Below are 23,397 nucleotides of genomic sequence, written 5' to 3'. Positions count from 1 at the left end.
GATTGTCAGATCACTTAGTAATATATTCCATTACTGTATAAAATATTTTTTATTTAACAAAGATCTTCAGAACTGTGTCAATTTCAGAATGTCAACAACTTCAGAAAATATTTTTACTCTCATTATTTCATTGGTTCAGCAAATACTTATTAATGTTTCCACTTTATGAGATACTGTGCTTAAGTGCACAAAGATAATTAAATTGTCATGGCCTTTTAGTCAAGGAGCTCTAGGTATGAAGAGGGGAAAAACACATGTAAACTAATTATATTACATAGGGTAAGTGCTAGAGCAGGTGCAGGAAAATTGTTAGGAGAGCCATGAGGGATTGGGAACATCAAAAATGGTTGTGAAAGAAGGGTGAGAGAATTAATGCTTTAGCTAGGAATGAAAGCATGTTACTTTGCATATGAATGTTCCTCTGCTTGTCCTCTTTGGTGAATTTTACTGAAACACTCACTATAAATGCCACCTGCTATGTGATACGTTTCCTGACATGCCCAGGTATAGTTAGCATCACATTCCTTAGTTCATTATTAAATTTTCTGCAGCAATCATTTATTTATATAGCAGCCTCCCAAGCTGGATGGAGAATCTATCAAAGGCAGTGATCACATCTTATTCATTTCTGAAAGACAATGTGGCAGAGTGAAAGGTTGTGCGCTGTTGTAGCTAGAACTCGATTCAGACTCCAGTAACAGATTATCTGTCAACCCAAAAGTATGTCTGTGCTGGCATAGGACATCACTGTGCTGCTTAAAGCCCACTGCTGGCAATGCTTTCAAAAAGGGCTAAAAGACACATTCAAATAGCCTACTTGACCCATCCAGCAAAAGAGTAACCCAGATAATACCAAGTTCCAATGTGCAAATTCTCTAGTGTTTGAGAACTTGGGGAAGGAGAATAAAATTGCCGTGTGTTACAGAGCTATTTTTTCCTTCTCTATCCAGAACATCTCAAAAAAAAGTCTCTTTGCATTAGTCATTGTTAAACGTTCCATAAGACAAGAGAAAAATCACATGCAGGGTGAATGATTTAAAGTGTTTCTAACCAGAAAATTTATTTTGCTTTCTCACTCTAAAACTACCTCTACATAGGAATTTGTATGTGTTGTACTGAGGGGATGATATGAAGAAAGTAGGAGTAAAGTTAAAGATGGCCAATTTTGGTTTCTATTCTGTTCATGAATTATTTCAAAATCTGTATTAACCTTGTAATTACCAAATAATTTTAAAAATTAAGAGAAAAAAAATTCCACAACTCTAATTCTGCCACCATGCACAAGTTACCAAATTTCAATTGAATGTGTTTGATCAGAACCAATATTTGTGAATCAGAGTGCCCAGGTGGGTCCACTCTAATTACATGCGTCCAAGCTGCTGACCCTTCCATGCCATTCCTCTGAACACCATCAGAATATTCTTCCAATCATTGTACTATTTCAACTACAACAACATTTTAGGCTAATCTAAATATGCAGTAACCACTATTTTAAATGTTATTTCAGTTGCCTGCAAGTGATTTTAATAGGCTTCTTGGCCTTTTATCAATTAAATGGCACTGCATATCATCTAGATCAATGGTTTTTCAACTTAAATATGCATTAGAATCAAATACAGAATTTGTCAAAAATGCCGCTCCTTAGCACAGAGATTCAGAATTGGTAGGTCCAAGGCACCCTGGGTAATTTTGACACTAATGGATTGTGGAAGCAATGGTTCTGATGCATCTGAAAGTGCTTCCTCCACCTTCTGGGGAAATATAAAGGGCCAGCTGTGGTCCTCTTTGAAAATCTATCTAGCTCTTTGGAGAATTTTATTAAATCACTAGAGGCCCGGCGCATGGGATTCGTGCACTAGTGGGGGGCATGGCCTGCGGGGATCAGCACGCTGTTGAAGCACCATTCATCCCTGTCAGCTGAGCGGCTGTGGACCACCCTCTAAGCGGCTGCTTCCTGATCCGGCATCTCCCATGGAGCTGGAGCACTTACCTCTCCACGGGACCCAGTTGGGGCTGGGCCCAGGGACAATAGCACTGAGAGGTGGCGGAGTAGGCCTCAGTCCCACGGTGGCCATGAACCTGCCTCCCAGCCTCTGGGGTCAGCTCTGCAAGCCCGGCGGCACTGCATGACCTGTAGGCATCCGGAGGAAGTGGCAGGGAGCGAGGAGCAGGAGCCTGGGACAAGGAGGCGACGATCACAGCCCGGGTTCCTGCTCATCGGCCCGGGGTTCGCAGTGGGAGCAGCCACTCATCCCGAGCGGCGCTCCCACTGGTCAGCCGAGCGGTGCTCCCACTGTGGTAGCACACTGACCACCACGGGGCAGCTTCTGTGTTGAGCATCTGCCCCCTGGCGGTTAGTGCGCATCATAGCAACTGGCCGACTGGTCATTCTGGTTGTTCTGCCGTTTGGCCGTTGGGATTTTATTATATAGGACTAGAGGCCCGGTGCATGAAAATTCATGCACTGGAGAAGGGTCCCTCAACCCGGCCTGTCCCTTCTCACAGTCTGGGAGCCCTCAGGGGCAGGAGGTGACCTGGCAATCAGGGGAAGGCGATGCCCCATCACACCTCTGCTGCTGCCACTGCCGGCAGCACAAGCCTCAGCCAGCCCTGGTTACCTGAGCCTTGGGTGGCCCTGGGCGGCTGGGCAGCTACCATTCGAGGCTTGCCTGCGCCTTGGGCTGGCCCTGGGCGGCTGGGGGGCTGAGGGGACTGGGGGACTCCGGAGGCAGGTGCGCGGAGCTGCCGGGCCCACCTGGGGGTGGGCCCGGCCTTGCCGTGCACCTGCTGCCCCAGCGGGGCTAGGGGGGGGGGGGGGGGCGCTGCCATCTTTGAGGATGTGGCAGTTAATTAGCATATTCCCTTTTTATTGGCTGTGGGCACCGCCATCTTTGAGGGCAGGGCAGTCAGTTAGCATATTCCCTCTATTGGCTGTGGGCACCACCATCTTTGAGGGCGGGGCAGTCAATTAGCATATTCCCTCTATTGGCTGTGGGCGCTGCCATCTTTGAGGGCAGGGCAGTCAATTAGCATATTCCCTCTTTATTGGCTGTGGGCACCACCATCTTTGAGGGTGGGGCAGTCAATTTAGCATATTCCTTCATTGGCTGTGGGAGCCGCCATCTTTGTGATGGCATGAGGGCCAATTAGCATATTCCCTCTTTATTAGATAGGATTCTACCCATACCTGAAGATATATGCTTAGACTTCATTTATGTACTTGATCAAAGATGAGTTTTTAATTATTACATGTTTATCAAGCAATATTTGCTTTATTGGTATTTTTAAGGTTCTGAAATGTTCTGACTCTCTAACCCAAAACCTTCCAACTTTGGGATATTGATAATTTCAGACCAAGTTAAAATTTCCCTAACTGCCAGAATTCTCTGACCTTTAATATAGCATACAACAATGAAAATCTCCAACAGTGATGGGCATAGTTTACAACATTTCCTAAACGTATTGGACCACAATACCCTTCTTTCATGGAACATTTGTACATGTCTCTACAACCCAAGCACTCAGGACTTATTTGTCGTATAGAGGCTGCATATCCTCCCACAGTCAACACCCTATACACTGGAGCAGTTGGGGGAACATTGTAAAACCTCCTTAGGTTTTAAAGGCACTTTTTCCTTGGCATCTGAACTGAAAAACACACACAGATTCCACATTAGAGACCACCATGACATACCTTGTTAGCATCTAAAGTATCCCCCTTACTTCCCTCACACCATCCTCCAGGCTCACAAGTGTCTTATTAATCATCTCTCTGTTAACATTACGTGGGCTGCACAAGCACCACATAGTAACAAGCACAAAACAATGATAAAATATACCTTCTGGTATTTAGGTTGATAACTGATCATATAGGAAATCAGTTTGAAGCTGAGAAAAACAGAGCTGATCTGCAGGTCCATTCTGAGTTCAGATTCCATCTAGTCAACTCACTGATTTTATAGACAGGGAAACTGAAGCTTAGATAGTTTTAAAGACTGGAAGGGAAGGGAAGGGAAGGGAAGGGAAGGGAAGGGAAGGGAAGGGAAGGGAAGGGAAGGGAAGGGAAGGGAAGGGAGGGGAGGGGAGGGGAGGGGAGGGGAGGGGAGGGGAGGGGAGGGGAGGGGAGGGGAGGGGAGGGGAGGGGAGGGGAGGGGAGGGGAGGGGAGGGGAGGGGAAGGGAAGGGAAGGGAAGGGAAGGGAAGGGAAGGGAAGGGAAGGGAAGGGAAGGGAAGGGAAGGGAAGGGAAGGGAAGGGAAGGGAAGGGAAGGGAAGGGAAGGGAAGGGAAGGGAAGGGAAGGGAAGGGAAGGGAAGGGAAGGGAAGGGAAGGGAAGGGAAGGGAAGGGAAGGGAAGGGAAGGGAAGGGAAGGGAAGGGAAGGGAAGGGAAGGGAAGGGAAGGGAAGGGAAGGGAAGGGAAGGGAAGGGAAGGGAAGGGAAGGGAAGGGAAGGGAAGGGAAGGGAGGTTATTCAACTAATTGATGTGATTGTGAGATTACTCATAATGAAAGCAAGGGGAAGCTCTGAAGTTATTAATATTGCAGAACCAAATATACATAAAAATAAAAAATCTGTATATTGGTTGAGGAGCATTCACTTAGCTCACTTAATGTGTTTCATCTTTTAGTAACAGGTGAGTTTCAATTCTACTTTCTAAAGGGCACCTTGATGAAAACATTCCTTTTCTAAAGTGTCTTCAGCCATTTACTTACTTTGCCTCAAAACGGCCACTTTCCCTGATGATCTGTTTCATCCATTTTAGCTTGATTTCTAGTTTCACTGTGAGAGGGAAACAAACTGCTGCTTTGAAACAAATGCTCAATTTTCTGGAAGAGATGGTAGGAGACCAGATGAATTCATGGGGAAGAAGAATCAGCAGAGACTGAAAGGTTCACAGTAGATTCACAGGGAAGCTAAAACTTAGGCCAGATCCTGAAAGGAGAGGAGGGTCTAGAAAAGTAGGTGGAAGAAGAGAAAAAAAGTCTCTCTCAAGCAAAATAATCAGTACTCTCTTCTAAACTTGAACCGAGTTGAGAAAGGATATATTCATTTCTTACTGTTCTTTCTAATATGTTTCTTTTTTATTATAAGTTTGCTTTATTTTATTTTTTCCTAGAATAATTTCCTCATTACTAGACTTAGAGATTTTTTTTTCTTTTTAAGAAGTTTTTCTTTATAGTTATAGCCAAGGAATTGCTAGTAGTTTAAACACATTAACAGAACTAATAAGAAGTCCAAATGAGTGAGAAGCCAAAATTCCAATTACATATAATAAGGTCACTAAAATACAAGAGAAATAAAATGTCAGCTGAATGGAAAACAATGTGACTAGAAAACACTGGGAAGATAGTATTTTCAAAACTGATGTAATTAGTAAAAACAAGCAAAGCAAACAAAAACCATGACTATATGAGGTAACAGTGAGGGGGTAAGAGAATCTTTATAAATTTTAAAAGTGGACCAGAACATTTGAGGTAAACAAATATGTCAACCAAATAATGTTATTTTGTTGTTGTTGTTGTTGTTGTTATCTGTATCAAGCTAAAAATAGTTAAAGCTATTTCAGTCATGCAATCATCAAATTTTAGAGGCTGAACTCAGAATCCATTTAGTCAACCCACTAATTTTATAGGCAGGAAAAATGGGGCACAGAAAGTTTAAGAGTCTGTAAACAGGTCACTAGTTGGTGAACTATGCAGTCAGTTCTAGAACCCACGTCCCCCAACCTGAGTCCAGTGTGAATTTAACTATACTATCCTTCCTGTCTACATACATCGATACATACATATTTCCCTTAAAAGATATCTATAGGTGTTCAGGAATTATTTGTATTACACTCATTATCTTTAAATTATGTTAGATGGAAAACAAAGTTAACATTGAAATATTCTGGGTCTAACATTTGAAAAGAAAATTCACAGTTTTTTTTCTTGCTTTAAGCTTCTTCCACCACTTTTGGAAATCAGAGAGAAGATAGGTGCACATGTGTATTCAAGGCCAAATTTTAGCACCAAAGTTCTTAAAGATAATTTTACAAGAGAAAAAGCAGTTTTGAACACTCATTATAGCTAGACAATTTGTCACCAAAATTTGCATAAATAGTTATCATGCTGCTAAAAGTTTAAGAAAAATCCCAGTCCACATTTCTATAGCTAACTTCATTGTCTTAATTTAAGGCTTTTCGTTTCTTTGATGTAGAAATAATTCCTTTATATTCCAATACGCCTGCAGTCTACAATAGCATCAATGGCCAGAGCCATGTGACATGGCTGTTCTTGCAGCACAGGTGGTTCTTCTTTCGTGTAGACTTCAACCAAACTGAGCATTCTGTAGGGTAATGGCCACGTGCCACCATATGCCTTGCCCAGCTTTAATAAGGACTTCAGGTCAGTCCCTTGCTTTCTTTATGACTAATTTCACAACCACGTTGCTTTTGAATGGCACATTGAGGAGAAGACAGATCATCCCCTCCCAATAAATGACGCTGAATAAAGTAATTTTTCCTCTTGTGACCAACACTGCCACCAAATGACCCCATTTCTGTGGAACTATAATTACAGCCTTTCTTAAAAGATGAGCAAATCTCTTTGTGTATTCCCCTCCTCTATGATAATCCCATTCACCACTCCAGTCCAGCAAAATCAACGAAAGCTTAAAAATAAATTCTCTGATGTTGCTAATTTATGAATTCTACACATGCCTGATTCTGATTTCTTGGATTGTTGTTGTTGTTGTTGAAGGGAGAAATCACTTTTGAAGAGTTGATGATGTTTCTGAATGTCATTCTTCTATGCAAAATAACAGCATATGGGAAGAGACCTCAGTGAGTGTGATGATCAAAAAAAGAAAGCAACCCTTTTCTCACAGTTAAAGAAAACAAAAAGGAGAAAGATACTTAATGTGGGGGAAAAAGAGAGCCATTGGACTCACTCAAGTGTTTCTATCTCCCCCCCAAACGAGACATGTAATGGTTTTACGTGTCCATACTCACACTGCAAGTTATCCTAGCATACACTAAATGCCACCGGTGACAATAAGACCTATCTTTCCTCTAGCCAGTCACACAGTATTCATTTGACACTAGTGTGCACTGGCTGGCTTTGTTTTGTTCCATTGTTACCTACATTTGATGAGCACTTGTCACGGAGCAAGCGCTGTGCTGGATCCTGGGCCCAATGTGATCAACAGTGCAGTGTCTTGCCTTTCACAGATGACACTAACTCAGGACAGCAGTCTTAATGTGGGCACCTTCCCCAAACTGAAGACAAGAGTGAAAGGACGGCCTGACCTGTACCATGCAAACTCATCCCTGCTGCTAGAGAAATAACTCAAAGCCCATGGAGGGAGAGGAGGGGAACAGCAGTGATTGTCAGTTTAAAGGCAGCATGTTATTCCAGGCCATGATTGGAGAGCTGATGGGGCACCTCTCACACCCACCTTCTCCCCTGTCTTAGGCTATGTCTCTAATATGAACTGGCTCACTGGACAAAGATAGACAAAACCAGCTGTTAGGAATGAGGTCATTTTTTTTTTTTTCAAAAATAGTTTCCTTTTATTTCTCTTGGCTTCCCTGGCATCAAAATTCCACAAGGGAGTGAAGTGATTTAGAGCAAGTAGACAAACTTTGGATTTAGGCCTTGGCTCTGCCAGTACTAATCATGTAACTTTGGACTCCCTGGGCCTTAGATTCTTATCTAAGAATCAGTTGTCTGTGTGCTCTTTGAAGTTCTTTCTAGACCTAAAGTTCTTTGAAGCCATTCGAGTTAACAGATTTAGCAAATAAAAACAAAGGATGGCCAGGAATATTTTAATTTTAGATAAATAATTTTTTTAGAACAACTATATTCCATGTCCTGTATTTAACCTGGCAACCCTAATTTCATGATTTCTCTTCTTATCTGGGATGAAAGCAAAAATTCCAGCAAACAGGAAATGCTGGGTCATGAGGGAAAGGTTGTCCAAATCTATAATAATAAAAACGTAACATGCTAATTAGATTGGATGTCCTTCCAGACATCCTTCCTTCCGACAAAGCCGCAGCGGGCGGGGGTCACAGCAGAGGCCCTTGCATGAATTTCGTGCATCGGGCCTCTAGTTGTTAATATTCTTAAACATATTAATATTGAGAAACATGGGCTCCACTGTGGGGCTTGACCTATTCTGATTAGACAGAGTGGTTGTCACTCTGTTCCACCCGGATTGGACTTTTGAAAATGTACACTCAGTGGTACACATAGGCCTCGGGGTCCCTCTCCTCCTAATGGCTACTTAAAGACAAGATTTCTGGGCACCACAGGAAGGCAAACTGGACAGTTTGAGCTGAAGACAAAAGGAAGAACAATGGAGCGGAGGTGGAAAGAATCTGAGGATTACCATTCAATAATCATGAACAGATGAGTTTTTAGTGTAGCATAAACCCATACTGGGAACAGAAAATGAAACTGCCAACAGAGATTAAGTCCTGGGAGGGAGAAGGGAAGGCCCAGGAAGGCTTAACCTGTAACCAAAGAGACACACAAAGGCCTGGAAAAGACCGTGCATGTCATGGGTCTATTTTCTTTATCTATTGATTTTACTCTCTGCTTGATAGGAAATATGATCAGAGGTATTCCCACTCAAAACTCATGGATGGGCTCATGCACAGAAACAAGAGAATTTGATTCCCCCAAAAGTGAGGAAAAAGGTACTAAAAGAATAGCAACACCAAAAAAAAAAAGACAGATAAAACTGTCAAGTTTCTGTTTTGGGCTGGAATTATAGCAACTCAATGATGGCTGTTTCATAGTAGTCAGAAATTTTGATGGACTGTTTTGTTTCTTTTTTTAAGTTAATTAATGTGGGAAAATTGGTGATCTATTCTTTCATAAAGTCAGTTTATTTTATTCTTTTGAATATTTTTAAAATATTTAAAATTCTATTGAACATTTAGAATATGGGGGGGGGGGGGGAATAACAAGAATGGATTCTTGGGAACTACTGTTATATTGAGAATCTACCATGAGCCTGATGCTGTAGCACATACTTTCATCAACTTCTCAACTAATCCTCACTTACTCCGTAAGGTAGGTGTCATCCAAGACGCCTACCTTTCTTATAGGAGAAGAAAATGATAGTAACTAGCAAATGGACAATCTGAGATTCTAGCCCACATCATCTGACTTCTAGCTCAACACTTACTTTTAAAAACATCTTCACTGTTCTTGTTTTCTCTTAAGGCAAAGAAGCCAACCTGCTAATGCAAAATCTAAACAAGTTGCAAACACCTGAAGAAAAGCTTGATTTTTTATTCAAGAAGTATGCTGAATTGGTAAGATCTTTGATTAACTCTTTTTGTCTGAAAGATTCATGCTCAGTTAGAGCTGAGAAAGGGGGGCTGTTCATTTTTTAGGTCCATCATTACAACCATGACTGGTTAGCTCAGATAAGCCAAAGCTAGAATTTATAAAAGCAAAAATTTCTATAGAAAAAATAAACAAAAAAATCCGAGGAATAGTAGCCGAGTGGGGAAAGAAGGTAGTGCTGGAGTCTACTCTACCTTTGAGTACGTGTGCAATTTGGGGGATGGAACAGAAAATTACAGATAATTGAAAATTCTGGATATTTTAAAGTTCTTTTTGGCTTTGCAATAAAACAAAAGGCAAACTTTCATTCCATTCTGTGCTCAGGTTTTTGGAGGGGGTTCCCTCAGGAAGAGGGTTGAGTTAATCCCACACCCTCAGTTTGTGACACATTCTCATTTAGTCTTGATGACTTTTTAGTTTCAGTTAACTAATTAGTTATTCACTCACTTATTCTCTTTGATCTACATTCTCCGGCCCTCCCCCCACCCCACCCCCTCATCCCACCCCCCCACCCCCACCGGCATGGCACAGTGTTTGATGTGAACCATATTGCGCCCAGTTCTAGGTCCTCCCCATTCAGTCTCCCTCATAAAAAGTCAAGGCTACTGGAGGAAGGGCAGCCCCGCCCGGACCTCAGAGAAGCCAGGATGTGTGCTGTTTCCTCACCAGCACTCCTGCAATGGGCAGGGCGGAAAAGGGGGAGCATTCAGTGAAGCCAGCCTGTCTGGTTTCAATGAACCCTCCCCACACTTGCTGAAGGAGTGACATGAGCAGCCTGTGTACTACCCTGGGGTGTGCAAAGCCCACAGCTGAGAGGTGGCACCCTCTCAAGTGAAGCAAGGCCATGAGCTTCTCTCTCACTTTTGCTTGTTTTCTTTAAAAAAATATTTAACTTGCTTATTTCTGTTAGAGAAGTGGTGACAGCATGAAACTTACGTCCACTCACACAGCAGAACAATTCCTCCAGGCAGCGGGTTGCCTTGCTCCCAAGGGCAGATTCACTGGGCAGCCAAAGCAGCTATGAGTCAGGGCCTCTCACTTGCACAGGCGCCTCTGAGGCCCTGGACATACTCTTCTTTTCTTCATTATGTATTTTTGGGTTTGGGTTTTAAAAAGAGGAACTCCAGAACTGAATGAGCTTCAGGCCCACAAACCCCTTAGGTACCTGATGGAGTAGAATTTGAATGACCTGTTTTCTTTCCTTTTCATTCTAACTTTAGTCCTGTAATCCCAGTTATGAGTCAGGGATTTGCAATAGACTCACAGAACTTCTGAAATCCTGAGAGACTACCTTATTGCCTACCTCTGCCAACAATGCTTCTTAATTATTGTTCATTATATAACCCATATCATTATAAGAAAAATGCTGAACACATAATTCAAGTAAAAATATCTCTAATCCCATATTTAAAATACAAAACAAAACATTGATTTATACATCTTCCTTTCCAGTTCTGCTATATATGCAGAGATACCTTTTATTATTATAACTACCATCATGAGGTAATATACGGTTGACCCTAGAACAACATGAGGGTTAGGGCACCGACCCCATGCATAATAAAATATCTGAGTATAACCTTAGATTCCCCAAAATCTTAACTGCTAATAGCCTACTGTTGACCAGAGCCTTACGGATAACAAACAGTCTATTAGCACACATTTTTGTGTGTTATATGTATTATGTACTGTATTCTTAAAAAGAGTAAGAAAAGAAAACATTACTTAGAAATCATAAGGACAAGAAAAATACAATTCCCTAGCCTGGTAGCTCAGTTGGTTAGAGCATCATGCTGATACATCAAGGTTTTGGATTCAATCGCCAGTCCGGGCACATACAAGAAGTAATCAGTGAATGCATAAATAAGCGAAATAACAAAGCTATGTTTCTCTCTCTCTCTTTCTCTCAAATCAGTAAAATACACATTTACAATACTATACGTATTTATTGAAAAAATTCCATGCATTAGTGGACCCATGTAATTCCAACCCATGTTTTTCAAGAGTCAACTGTAATTTGGAATCTGGTATTTTGGCTCATATGGCATATATTTTCTCATATAGTTTATAGTCTTCATAATTATATTTTGTAAAAGCACTGTCATTTTCCATAAAGTAGACATACCTACTGGTTCTTTAATTTTGGGACATTTAAAATTCCTTCCAGTGTTTGCTGCAGTGAACATTATCACACATTCGATTTGTTCCTGCTCTCTCTCTTTTATATTAGGAAAAAGTTCCAGAATTGGGATCACTAAATCAAACAGTATGAATGCCTTTTGTTTTTGTGTGTTTATGGCCATACTGCTTTCCAAAAGAATGGTAGAAATTTATAAAGTAACTACCAGTGTATCAATTTTATTGCAACTTATTTAACATTGGCTATTAACCATCTATGAACAATTTCAATACCATAAAATAAGTTAGGTGTCAAAAATATTTTTCCAGAAAATATGGCTCCCATTCTCATCTGTCCATCCTGCTCTTTTCAATATTTTCCACATCATTTTTCCTTTGCCCCTTCAATGTAGCTATTCATACCAATGCCATGTTTTGTTTCCAACACCATGCTCCATACTTGACTGTGTGGCATTCCAGACTCACACAGGAAGCCATTCATGGTACTCCAGCCCCACAGCAGTACATTGAAGAAGAATCACTTCTCCACTCTGCCCAATATTTTCTGCATAAGCCAGGGCTGCTCACCTTGGTCTCAGGGAACTCCCAGCATCTGCTCACCATCTAGCCAAGCAGTCATCCCCACGGAGGCTACTCTTCCAGAGAGCTCCTCAATGCAAGCCTTACTTACTATACCTTGACATTTGTATCATGTCTAATAAACGTTAAAACCCCAAAGAGCATTCTAGAAAACACAGGAGAAAATGGACCCCAAAAAAACCATTAACTTTACTTTTTAGAAAGAAAAAATTATCAGAAATTTTAATCTTTTACTTGGAGACTAAAACCTATTTTCCTGCTCACTGGTTTGAATATTAATACAGAAAGTGTCTGAAATGTAAGTGTTAGCATAGAATAAATCATCAAATTCAAAGCTGTGAATCGGAGTGCCACTCCAGCTCACTCATCCTTATAGATTTGGAGTTTTGTAATAGTATCTACTATGGTATTCATTTATAAATAAGGATAAGTTCATTAATAAATAAGAATATCTCATGACTAAATTAAGAAATGAGCTAGGAGAAATATTCTTTGCAAATTTCCTCAATATTAATGTAGTTACAACAACTTCGCTAATACTATTGTGATTTAGTTCTTGGCACCAATTTTACTTTTTTAATTTAATAACACAAAAGAGAGAACAAGAGAACTTTCAGATAAAAATCCTATATGCCTGTTACAAGTGTATAGAACTGTGTCTAAGTGCATTCATTGTTAAACCACAAAGCCAGCAACGGACTGAAGTTGACTCGGTTGCAATATGTTTGTTTTCATTAATCAAGTCACTTCATATGCATTTACGTAAATCTGAACTAATTATACAAAATAAGCCACACTCTAAAATAAAAAAATTATCGGAGAGTTAAGGGTTTTATTTAAAGCAAAGCAAGACTGACCTAGCTAAATTTCAGATGTGTATGATCTTGTATAAACTACAACATTAAATGGCTGATGAGCAAGCACAGGTTATCACTTCCAACTTATGAAACACATGTACGGTATCCTCTTCCTGACACTCAGATCAATCACATAGGGCAGGTTCCCCCGGAGGGGGCAGTTTCGCCCACCATGGGACAATAGGAAATATCTGTCTGGAGATATTTTGGATGTCACAATCGGGGGTTGGGGGTGTGCTACCAGCATCTGGTGGGTAGGGGTCAGGAATGCTGCTAAACAGTGCACAGGACAGCCCCCAAAACAAAATAAATTATCTGGCCCAAAAGATCAATAGTGCTAAGGCTGAGAAATGCTGATATATGGTTTAATATTCAAAGGGTAAAATCTAAACCATAAAGGCAACAACAATACGTAAATTTTAAGAAAGGACAATACATCATTTCCAGTCTAAACATAAGTATGAGACGTTTCACCCCTATCTAATAAACATATGCAAAGTGAAAGGACCTCATACATCCTATGAACAGGAGGTGAGCGTGAAAAATATATAATAAAATATAATTGATTTTTCCAATTGAAATTCAAGAAGGATATCAATATTTATAGTAATGTGGGCCTAGTTTTTTCTGATGTTAATTCTCACTAATAAGTAAATATTTCCCCTAAGTATGAAGATAAAATAGCATGTATGACTATCACCACCTAAATGTGGCAAGGGTGTATCATGATCATTTCCCTGTGGTAATAGTAAAACAATCTGTGAACTGAAGAAAGTGTGACAGTCCTGTTCATCTAGTTCAGAACAAATGCTTCTTCAAGATAGGGTAGCTGAGATACATATCAGGACTCATGTCGTGTGTGTATCAGGACTCATGCCTTGGGCTCTGTGAGGCACCAGGAACAGCTAGGTCCTAAAGCATAGAGGGGCTTCCCGGGCTTTCCCTCTTCCTCGGGCAACAAGGTCATTATTATGACAAGTACGTACCTGGCTTAACCAGCGTGATTCAGGTGATCAGACTGAGTCCAGCAGAGGGCATGGCTCTGGACAAAGGACTGCACTTGCTTGTGGTCACACTGAATGTCAATCTGAGATCCACTCTCCTCGAGTGTGCTAATCTCTGAGGGCTGCTGAAGGTTGACCCTCAAACTGCCCCAACCCAATTAGAATTCCATAAAAATGTTGCCAAATTTGCCCTGGCCAGTTGGCTTAGTCAGTTGGAGCATCATCCCATACACCAAAAGGTTGTAGGTTTGATTCTGGTCAGGGCACATACCTAAGTTTCGAGTTCCATTCCTAGTTGGGCACATAGATGAGGTAACCAATCAATGATTCTCATTTCGGTGTTCTTTATTCTCTCTCTTTTTCTCCCTTCCTCTCTCCCTAAACTCAATAAAAAATATATCCTTGGGTGAGGATTAAAAAAATGTTTCCAAATTTATCAAATAAAAATACAGAATACTCAGTTAACTTTTCATTTCAGGTAAACAAACAACAAATTTATTTAGTAAAAGTATGTCCTGTGCAATACTTTGGATATATCTTTACTAAAAATATAATCCCTTATTTATTTGAAATTCAATTTTAAGTGGTCCCATGTTTTATCTGGCAACCCACCCAGATTGTGAGGATCCTGAGATGGAAAGTCCAGGGTGCACTGGCTCCACTTTCCACGCCGTCCCTGATGCTTAGTTAAGGCTGCTGGAGCGGGGGGAGGGAGACCCCACCGTGCTCAGCAGAAACAACTGTCATGACTTACTCAGCATAAGCACGAGGGGTATGTGGATGGGCAGAGAGCAGGGCACGTTACAGATTCTAGTCATCATGCTAAGTTGTGCAGTGGCTATTTGTGAAATTTTGGTGGCAAATCGCCAATGCTTAGATAGTCAAGGGGTGCCTTCTCCCCCTTTATCACATCCCACAAACTTCATCTTCTTTCTACCAGGAGGTTGCTTTTTTTCTTTCCTACTCTTTAAAATAGTATCTATAAGCTTATTTTGAGAAAGTATTGCAAACTAAAGGTAAACCAAGCAGACACACCATTGACCATAACCCCAATGCTGGGCATTAATTAGTATGACTTCTGGCAGTTTACAGATTCTGAAACATGCCTTTCTAATATTGACTGGCATCATTAGAGAGACTCAAGAGAGCTAACACTAGACCATGAAAAAGAAGATAAAAGTAAGAAGAGGTCAATAATAATAGTGATGACAAGGAAAAACTTGTGAATGTTAAGCTGTGAAAAAAGTATCCACAAGTACTACAGAGGTAACATTGGTGAGGATCATTTGATTCCAGAGGGACGGTGATAATAACAAAGGAAATATTTCCAAACAACCACAGAGTGATCTTTAGGCATCTCCTCTTTTGCTCCTTTTTTATCAACTCCAAAGAGATTCTTGCCATTTCCTTTTGCATTCCCACGCCCCCGTCTAGCTGGATGAACATCGCACTGAGCAAAAGACATTAAAGCTCCTACAAAAGAAACAGGCCCAAATCCAAAAGGAAAAGGACCAGTTACAAAGTGAACACAGCAGAGCTATCCTCGCTCGGAGCAAACTGGAGAGTCTGTGTCGGGAGCTGCAGAGACACAACAAGACACTGAAGGTATGTGTGACCAAGGCCCTGCGTAACGCCCTCCTGCCTGCTGCATAGACACAGGCCTCTGCTACTCCTGGAAAGAGCTTGAGTTTCAGAATCAGAGAGACTTGGGTTCAGATACTACCCCTGCCACTTGCTCACTTGTGACCTTCAATGAATTATTTTACCTCCCCACACCTGTTTCCTCATCCATAAAAAGGGGGTTATAGGAACTTCACTGTGTGGGTGGGGGAAAATTAAATGAGGGCACATATGTACGGTGTCCAGATAGTGCCTGACACAGAACAGGCCCTTAGTAAAATGTATGCCATTCCCCTGGCTTTTGTCTTATGTTGAGCTTGTTTAGTTTTGTTTCTTAGGTAGGCCTTCATTCTACTCTTTAAAATAAAAACTTGTAAAAATGCAACATTTTTATACGATAATGAAATCTACATGACATGAATTAAATTGACACAAAGCTAATTGACACGGTAAAGCAAAATTGAGAGCCAAAATGTCAATAGTCATCTGAAAACAGAAGTTACTTGAGAAAACACTGAAGCTCTTCAGACTTAATTATTCAATCTCAAAATAATAGACTGACCACTTCATTCAGCCTGCATGGGTTTCATTAATTACAGCGTAAGCCTCTAGCAGTGTGCTTAATTTGATTACACACAGACACTAGCTCCATTCAATGAAGCAAGATGCAGGGCTCTCCAAGATAATACTGCATGTGTCCACAATCCCCTTTCCAGCGGAAGATCCTAAAACTTCTGACAAACAAGTATTAATTAGACGCCAATATTCCTGGGAGAGAGTTATTATTAGATGTGTTTAAAAGGAAATACTTAAAGGAACAGAGAGATTAAAATCACTGATGAGTTTGTACAATGAAGTTAGAAAAAAAGAAGAGGATAATGTCCCCTCGTATTCGAAAAATGCTTTTTGATATCTGGGAAATGGGAAGCCAGTGTGATGAATTCTAACGCCCAAAATCATGCGTTGTAGGAGACGAGCTTCTGGCATCTCTTCAATCACTGCTCTCAGGACAATAAGATTAGATGGGGGCCTGGGGAGGGGAGCATCCTCCGCAACTCAAGATATGTGCTCCAGGAATAGCGCTCTGTGTTTACACAAATCTCCTGACTTTCACTAGTGCTCTATAGAAAGGAGAGAGATTAACCAGATACAGTGGGAAGATTTATCAACAAAGGGATTTAAAAGTGGAACAATGTGCCAAGGTCTGTTTGGGTGACATTCAAAGATGGGATGATGGAAGTGGCAAGGGCAGGGGGCCCTGTGGGAATACTCACACAGCCTCAATAATGGCCTCCAGATACAGACAATGGAATTTAGTATCATTATTACGATAGAAACTTGGGAAGACATAGAAAGAGAATGCATAGCTCTTTCCATCACCATAACATTTAGCGCTTACTAGTATTTATTAAAATTGATTCTTCAGTGAGTCAAAACCCCCACAAAAACCTCACAATTCAACTTAATTTAGAAAAAGACCAGTGAAAGTCTGAAATATGGACTCATTTCAACAAAGTACTACATATATTCAAAGCAATAAATCTGAGCCTCAAATTATACTGAAAAAGAACTGCCCTATAAGGAATAGCTAAGTATCTTAGGCAACATTATTTCAGTAAAGGAATAAGTATGATATGTTATAACAGAATTTCACAAAATGTTAATGTGGAAAGGACTATAGGAATCGTCTAGTTCAAGCTACTCGTATGTCTATATATAAACTAACAATTCATTGATTCATTAAATAAACACTTACTGAACACCTACGGATCACGTGCCAGGCACAGCACCGGTTCTAAGGTGGATAATGATGCTTGCAGAGTTTATTTCCTTAATATTCAGACTGTGACCCTCAATCTTCTTTGCCTTAATTTTCACTTTGATTAATGTGCTTGATAAAGAAAATTTTTATCTCAGACACCATTCAAATGATTGCATTTTCCTTATCAATTGATACAAAATTTATAAGATAATTTTAGATTTTTTTTCCTCTTATTAAAAAACAATTCAATGTAAAAAACAAGATACCACTTTGTGGGCCAGAAATGAGTGCTATGATGATTTGATGTGTGTTTAATGCCCTTATAACACCCATACCTTCTTTCGGCATCCAGTTGCCAATGAAAAACTTGTACTTACAGAGTAGCATGGGGTGCTTCTTCCATTGACTTTTTCACTCATGAATGGAATTGTTATAAATGCAAATGTCATTCAGATCATGGTCTGTAAGGCTATGACTAGGAACTTGTTGACTTCTAAGCTAATTGTGAGTAATGAGGAAACAACCACTACCATACGTATATTCCATTTTTCTTAACAAACGGCCATAATCATTTTTAGTGAAATATGTAGAGTAACTGTTGGTTAGCGTACAAAATTCAGGGAAATAAGATCTCTGATAGTTAATTTTTCCAGGTTAGGAAGTGCAGCTATCTTCTACAATACCGCTAAGATATTGTCACTCAACAAATGTTTATACCATGAATAAATTATGATTCTGATATCAGAGTCATGTTAAAGTTAGAAACTATGTTAAAATTGTAAAGGAAAGAGGACACCTGATGATAAATTAAAATATTCCCAGAGCATATACTTTCAGCATTAATTTTTATTTTGATCACATTATTCTACTATCACAATAAAGATTTGCACAATTACTTTTGTTTAAATTATCGTTTCATTTTTTTAAAAAATCTTGTTACATAATTTGATCATAATAGGCAACTAAATACAGTGTAATTTCACTTGCCAACAATGAAGCAAGCTTTCATAATAACAATTAATCCAAACTGAAAGGAATCCTACAAAGTCTATATCACTTGTCAGCAGTGTCTCTATCTTTGGTATGATGGAGCAAGATTAAACCCTTTTATTCTAAAAGAATGAGAGGAATAATCACAAAGCAAACAATTTTCAATATAGATATGGGGGAAATATGGGTACATTGTTAGTAGTTAGCAATGAAAAGAGAGTTTTGGTTTTTAAGAGAAAGAGAACAGAAATGACATAAAAGTTAATTTCCAATTTGCAAATGTTAACAAAGCTGAAGAGGGGAAATTAGATGTTTCATTTTAGAGTTAAAGTATATTTGAAACTTAATATTCCTTTCAGATTCAAAATTTACAATGAACAATGGAATGTTGCAATTACCCTACATGACACGTGGGATGATTGTTCTTCAGAAATAAAATAGTCAACGTATTTTTTTAAGATTTCCTTTTACATTTTTGATTGCTGTAATTGATCTCTAGCTATCTTAAGCTTCCTTTTCAAGCTTTTTGATGAAACCTTTTTCTTACCAAGGAAAAGTATACATTGCGATCACTTTATATTTACAAAACTTGGGTCATGCAAGTATGTGGTTCACATCCCATAATTCTTATAGAGGAAAATAAGATCTATTGTTCTTTCTGTACCAACCAAAGACACATATATATGATCTGTCTCATCTATCAATGAAACCAAGTGGTCTTTTTTTCCCAGGCCACAAACAAGAGATCAAAACCAGGTGACTGTATGTTTGTTAGAAATCGCTGCAGTTCATTCACTCCGCAGACACCCGTCATCTTTAAAACAAGCCTATTCATCACCAGCTATCAAAGTCAGGGCTCTCATTGCACCTGCTCTCAGTGACTGTGTATTCACAACGGAAACCTTTGCTCATACATTTATTTTGGGGCTGAGCAACATGGCTCTAGAGAACCAAGAAGAAACATCCTGCTTCCCCTGCACATGAATCTCCTTTCATTGACCTTGAATCCTATAAACCCGGGGTGCATGTAAACTAGTATAATGGAAGATTTTCATCCACAGGAGGAAACCCTTCAGCGGGCACGGGAGGAGGAAGAGAAGAGAAAGGAGATCACGAATCATTTCCAGAGTACCCTGACAGACATCCAGGCCCAGATTGAGCAGCAGAGTGAGCGGAACATGAAGCTGTGTCAGGAGAACACGGAGCTCGCAGAGAAACTGAAAAGCATCATTGACCAGTATGAGCTCAGAGAGGAGGTAAGAACCACATCAAACAACTTGGAAGCACTGGATACAGATCCCGATCTGGGTTGTGAAGGTAGGGAACGTGGTTAATAAGAAAGTTATGACCAGCCTTCTCAATTGATTAATATTTAGGATTGGATTTCTTCTACTAGCCAAATAAAAACAGATGGTATTGTGAAATACCTGGCTGAAAGTCATATGGAATTTCTTCAAAACTGGAATCACTGTGAAGCAAAGGCAATAAATAGAAAGTGATAGGCTATGAGTACAGTTATCCTTAGCCTTTTTTAAAATTCTCTCTACAGAGCCAAGAAATATAGCACACACTCCCTCTTAAGAATCACCATGTCATTAAGGATCTGTATTCTAAATACCCCACACGCCAATACAAGTATTAATAATGTAATAATTATAACCATCATGGTATTATTGATTCAGAGTTTAGTTTTGGTCGTGTGCTGAGAACTATACATACAATGTCACCTAATTGTCTCAACAATCTTATGCACTAGATAATAATATATTATCCACATTTTATAGACGGGAAGCAGAGGCTATGAGATTAAATCACCCACAGCCACAAAAAGAGGTTTGCTTTAATCGTTTACCTTAAGGGGACTATGAGGATCTTTAATTATTCCAAAATTATATTTTAATATGTAATATGTTTTTAAGACTCCTGAAGTCCCATCAGGATTTTGTTGATCATATGTCTTTTCTCATCCCACCCACATTTTAAACATAACTGAGTCAAAGTGGTTCTGTTGGCAACATGCTAAGGAAACAACTGAGCCAAAGGCACGTGGTAGCACCACTGAGGTAAATCAAGCAACTCCTCATAATAAGCCAAAATGCCATGCGACCATTTCATCTTGTCAGGAAGATCAACACTGCTCCAGAGTGGAGGACCGGGTGAAAGCAAAAAGGAAGGCGCTAAAAAGAAAATAGCCATACTCGTCAGAAAGATCTCAAATGGGAATGGCCTGGTAGACTGGTTGTAAATTCCTGGGACTGGTTCTAAGTAAGGCCAAAGGATAGAATTCCACATGTCTTCTTGCCAGTGGGGCCTCCTAATGAGCAAGAAACTCTCCACACTGGGGTCGAGTTGGAAGCCTCTCTTGACCAAGCTAGCAGAGAGGTCAAAAGGGGTGGAGGCACACAGTTGCACATTTGCATATCCACTCAAGGCCCTGGGCCTTGTCTTGCCCACCAGAGCAACAGACTTGAAGTCAGGGGGCTCCTGCCTTAGTCCCCGATCCAGGGCCACGTGCTGGTACCCCAGAACTTCCTTACAATCCTTGAAGCAAGAACATGGAGGATGTGGATGGTCAATATGCAAATTGACGATCACCATGATAAACTATATTAATGTTGTGCTTAAAATTAGTTTTATATTCATAGAAAGTGCCAAAATACCAAGTGATAGTGCTGTTATGATATACACCACAGTCCGTGCTGCCTGGCATATTACCAGCATCATATCTAATAGTTACCAATTCTAGAAAAATAATGTTGGGACCTTTTGGAGTTATAATTGCTGAGTTCTGGCACCTCCACCTTTTGCCACCACATTTGCGAATGCAAAATGCAGGGGACTTCACCAATTCATGGCTCTTCTGCAAAGCCATAGCGATGCTAATGCATTTATTATTCCCCTCTTTTTAAAAATCTTAACACCTGGAGAATGTGTGTTTACATGAATATTACTTTTTATTTTATATTTTTCAGCACCAATAGCAAGTCAAGCTTGATATGTGCACTTTGTTTTTTCCTTAGCATCTGGATAAAATATTTAAACACAGAGAACTGCAGCAGAAGCTGGTGGATGCGAAACTGGAGCAGGCGCAAGAAATGATGAAGGAAGCAGAGGAGCGACACAAACGCGAAAAGGAATATGTACTTATCGTCTGAGTCAGTGTGCTTGTCTGGTCTGCCTCGGGGTCACAGGACCCTGAGAAAGTTGTTTTTGAGAATGGTCTCAGGGTCACAGACTGATAGAGAAAGACCCTGAGCTCCCCTGGAGACTAAATTGGCCAGCCCGGTAGGAGGCACTGTACCTAAACGACTTTCTACATAAAACAGTCATGCATCCATTCAACAAATCTTTTCCCAGTGCCTGTCATATGCCATGCACCATCCTGGGTCCTGGGGTACAGTGGTGAACAAGATGGAGAAGGTCATGACCCACCTTGGAGACTAGAGTCTAACTGGAAAGAGACAAGCAATTAATGAGCAAACACACACGGAAGGGTAATTTCAGATAATAATAAGTGCTACCAGGGAAATAAGGAGGAACTGAGAAGGGGCAGAAGGAGGGGACCTACTTTAGACCGGGTGACCAGGAAGGCCTCCTGCAGGGGAGGTGGCTTGAGCTGAGCCCTACCTGAGAAGGATGTCTCCAGTAGCAATGTCTGTAGCAGTGACAAAGGCCCTGATGCTAGAACCAGCTTGGCATCCTCTAGAAATAGGAAAAGGTTAAGGTAGCAAGCACATGTTGACCCCCGTGGGAGAAAGTTTCAAAATGAAGTGGGAGGGGGAAGCAGGCGCCAGGTTGTATAGCTTTGTAGGCTTGGAGAGTAGTTTGGGTTTTATTCTGAAAATAATGAGAAAGGACTGGGTAGCTTTAGCAAAAGAAGTGGCATGATCTGCTTGGCATCTGTGAAAGATGAATTTGGCTCCTGGGTGGAAAATGAACTAAAGAGGGACCAGAAAGCAAGAAGACAGTTAGGAGGCTACGGCAGCAATCTGGCTGAGCTACGATGATGGCGTGAATTAGGGAGGGGGCAGTGGTGAAGGAGAGCTGGACATGGATAAAAGTTATGTTTTCAATGCAAAGCCAGCAGGCAATGCAGTGAACTGAAGGTAATAGTGAGGAAAGTAGTCATCTTTGGCTCCTGAGTTTCTGGCTTAAGAAACTGAGGGGTACCTTTTACTGACATCTCATTCACTCTAATACTCTGGACAGCTGTAGGGCCATTCTACAGATGAGAGGCTCAAAGAAGATATGCAGTTTTATAATTAAGGTCACACACTGCTAAGGGACCAAGATGTATTAGTACACCTAAGTGTATCTGCCCCCAAGCCCAAGCTCTGTGATGGTACATCACACTCAGGGGCATGTTTCAGAGGCAAAAGTTGAAGTGTGTGTCTATTGCTGGGGAGAGAGATTTAAGACATAGTCAATAGGCCAATCATTGGAATTTGGCCATTTAATAATTGATCACGAGCTTTGCCTTTACTGAAAATCAGATCAGAACCACTTCAATTTGTTAGAATAGTAATTTAAAAATAATTTTGGTTTTCAAATGTAGCAACAAAAGGACAAATTTTGGAGTACATAACCTAGTGGCCACTGAATAATTTCAAATCAGAAGTCCATGTGCTCTTAATAAAAAGATTAATTTATTAATCCATCTATAACCTAGCTCTCAAAGAAAGAAATACATATAAGAAAACAAATACTCTACTTTGGCATAATTATCCCATTAGGTAAAATATGCTTCCTAGAGGATCAGTACCTGTGGTCAATAACATGTGAGACATGACAGAGGAACATCTAGGCAAAGGTTCAGTGAGGGAGACTGGGGGGCAGACGTGGGGTGACCGACCCAGCCTTAACAAGAAACTCCCATGCTATCTATTTTCCTATCCCAGTTTAGTGAAACATAGCAGGTTTTGAGTCAAAGAAAAGTAGCCCCCCTCGGTTCTTCAAAGCTGGCCGGCCACTGACCCCGTTGCTAGCTCTGATACTTTTCTCTGAAAGTGATGAAATCACTTCAGAGCTGGGGGGTTCCTTCACTCCAGGTAGAAATGGCAGCCACCTGCCTCCCCTCTGCCAGGGACCACCCAGCACAATAGGGCTCCT

General features: G+C 40.5%; 1 protein-coding gene across 1 annotated transcript in view; it reads left to right on the top strand.

The window, feature by feature from the left end:
- TXLNB (taxilin beta) overlaps positions 1–23,397 on the top strand; it is a gene marked incomplete at its 3' end in the record, with an annotated part of 38,246 nt that overhangs the window by 1,314 nt on the left and 13,535 nt on the right. Inside the window, exons 2-5 of the mRNA XM_079779663.1 lie at positions 9,212–9,303; positions 15,351–15,521; positions 19,350–19,544; positions 21,309–21,428. Coding sequence (XP_079635789.1) covers positions 9,212–9,303; positions 15,351–15,521; positions 19,350–19,544; positions 21,309–21,428 — 578 coding nt within the window. The remainder of the gene's footprint in view (positions 1–9,211; positions 9,304–15,350; positions 15,522–19,349; positions 19,545–21,308; positions 21,429–23,397) is intronic.

Source organism: Cnephaeus nilssonii, assembly GCF_951640355.1.
Source record: "Cnephaeus nilssonii genome assembly, chromosome: 9".
Lineage (NCBI taxonomy): Eukaryota > Metazoa > Chordata > Mammalia > Chiroptera > Vespertilionidae > Cnephaeus > Cnephaeus nilssonii.
Note: the sequence above shows the minus strand (reverse complement) of the source record. Positions and strands in the feature narration are given on the sequence as shown.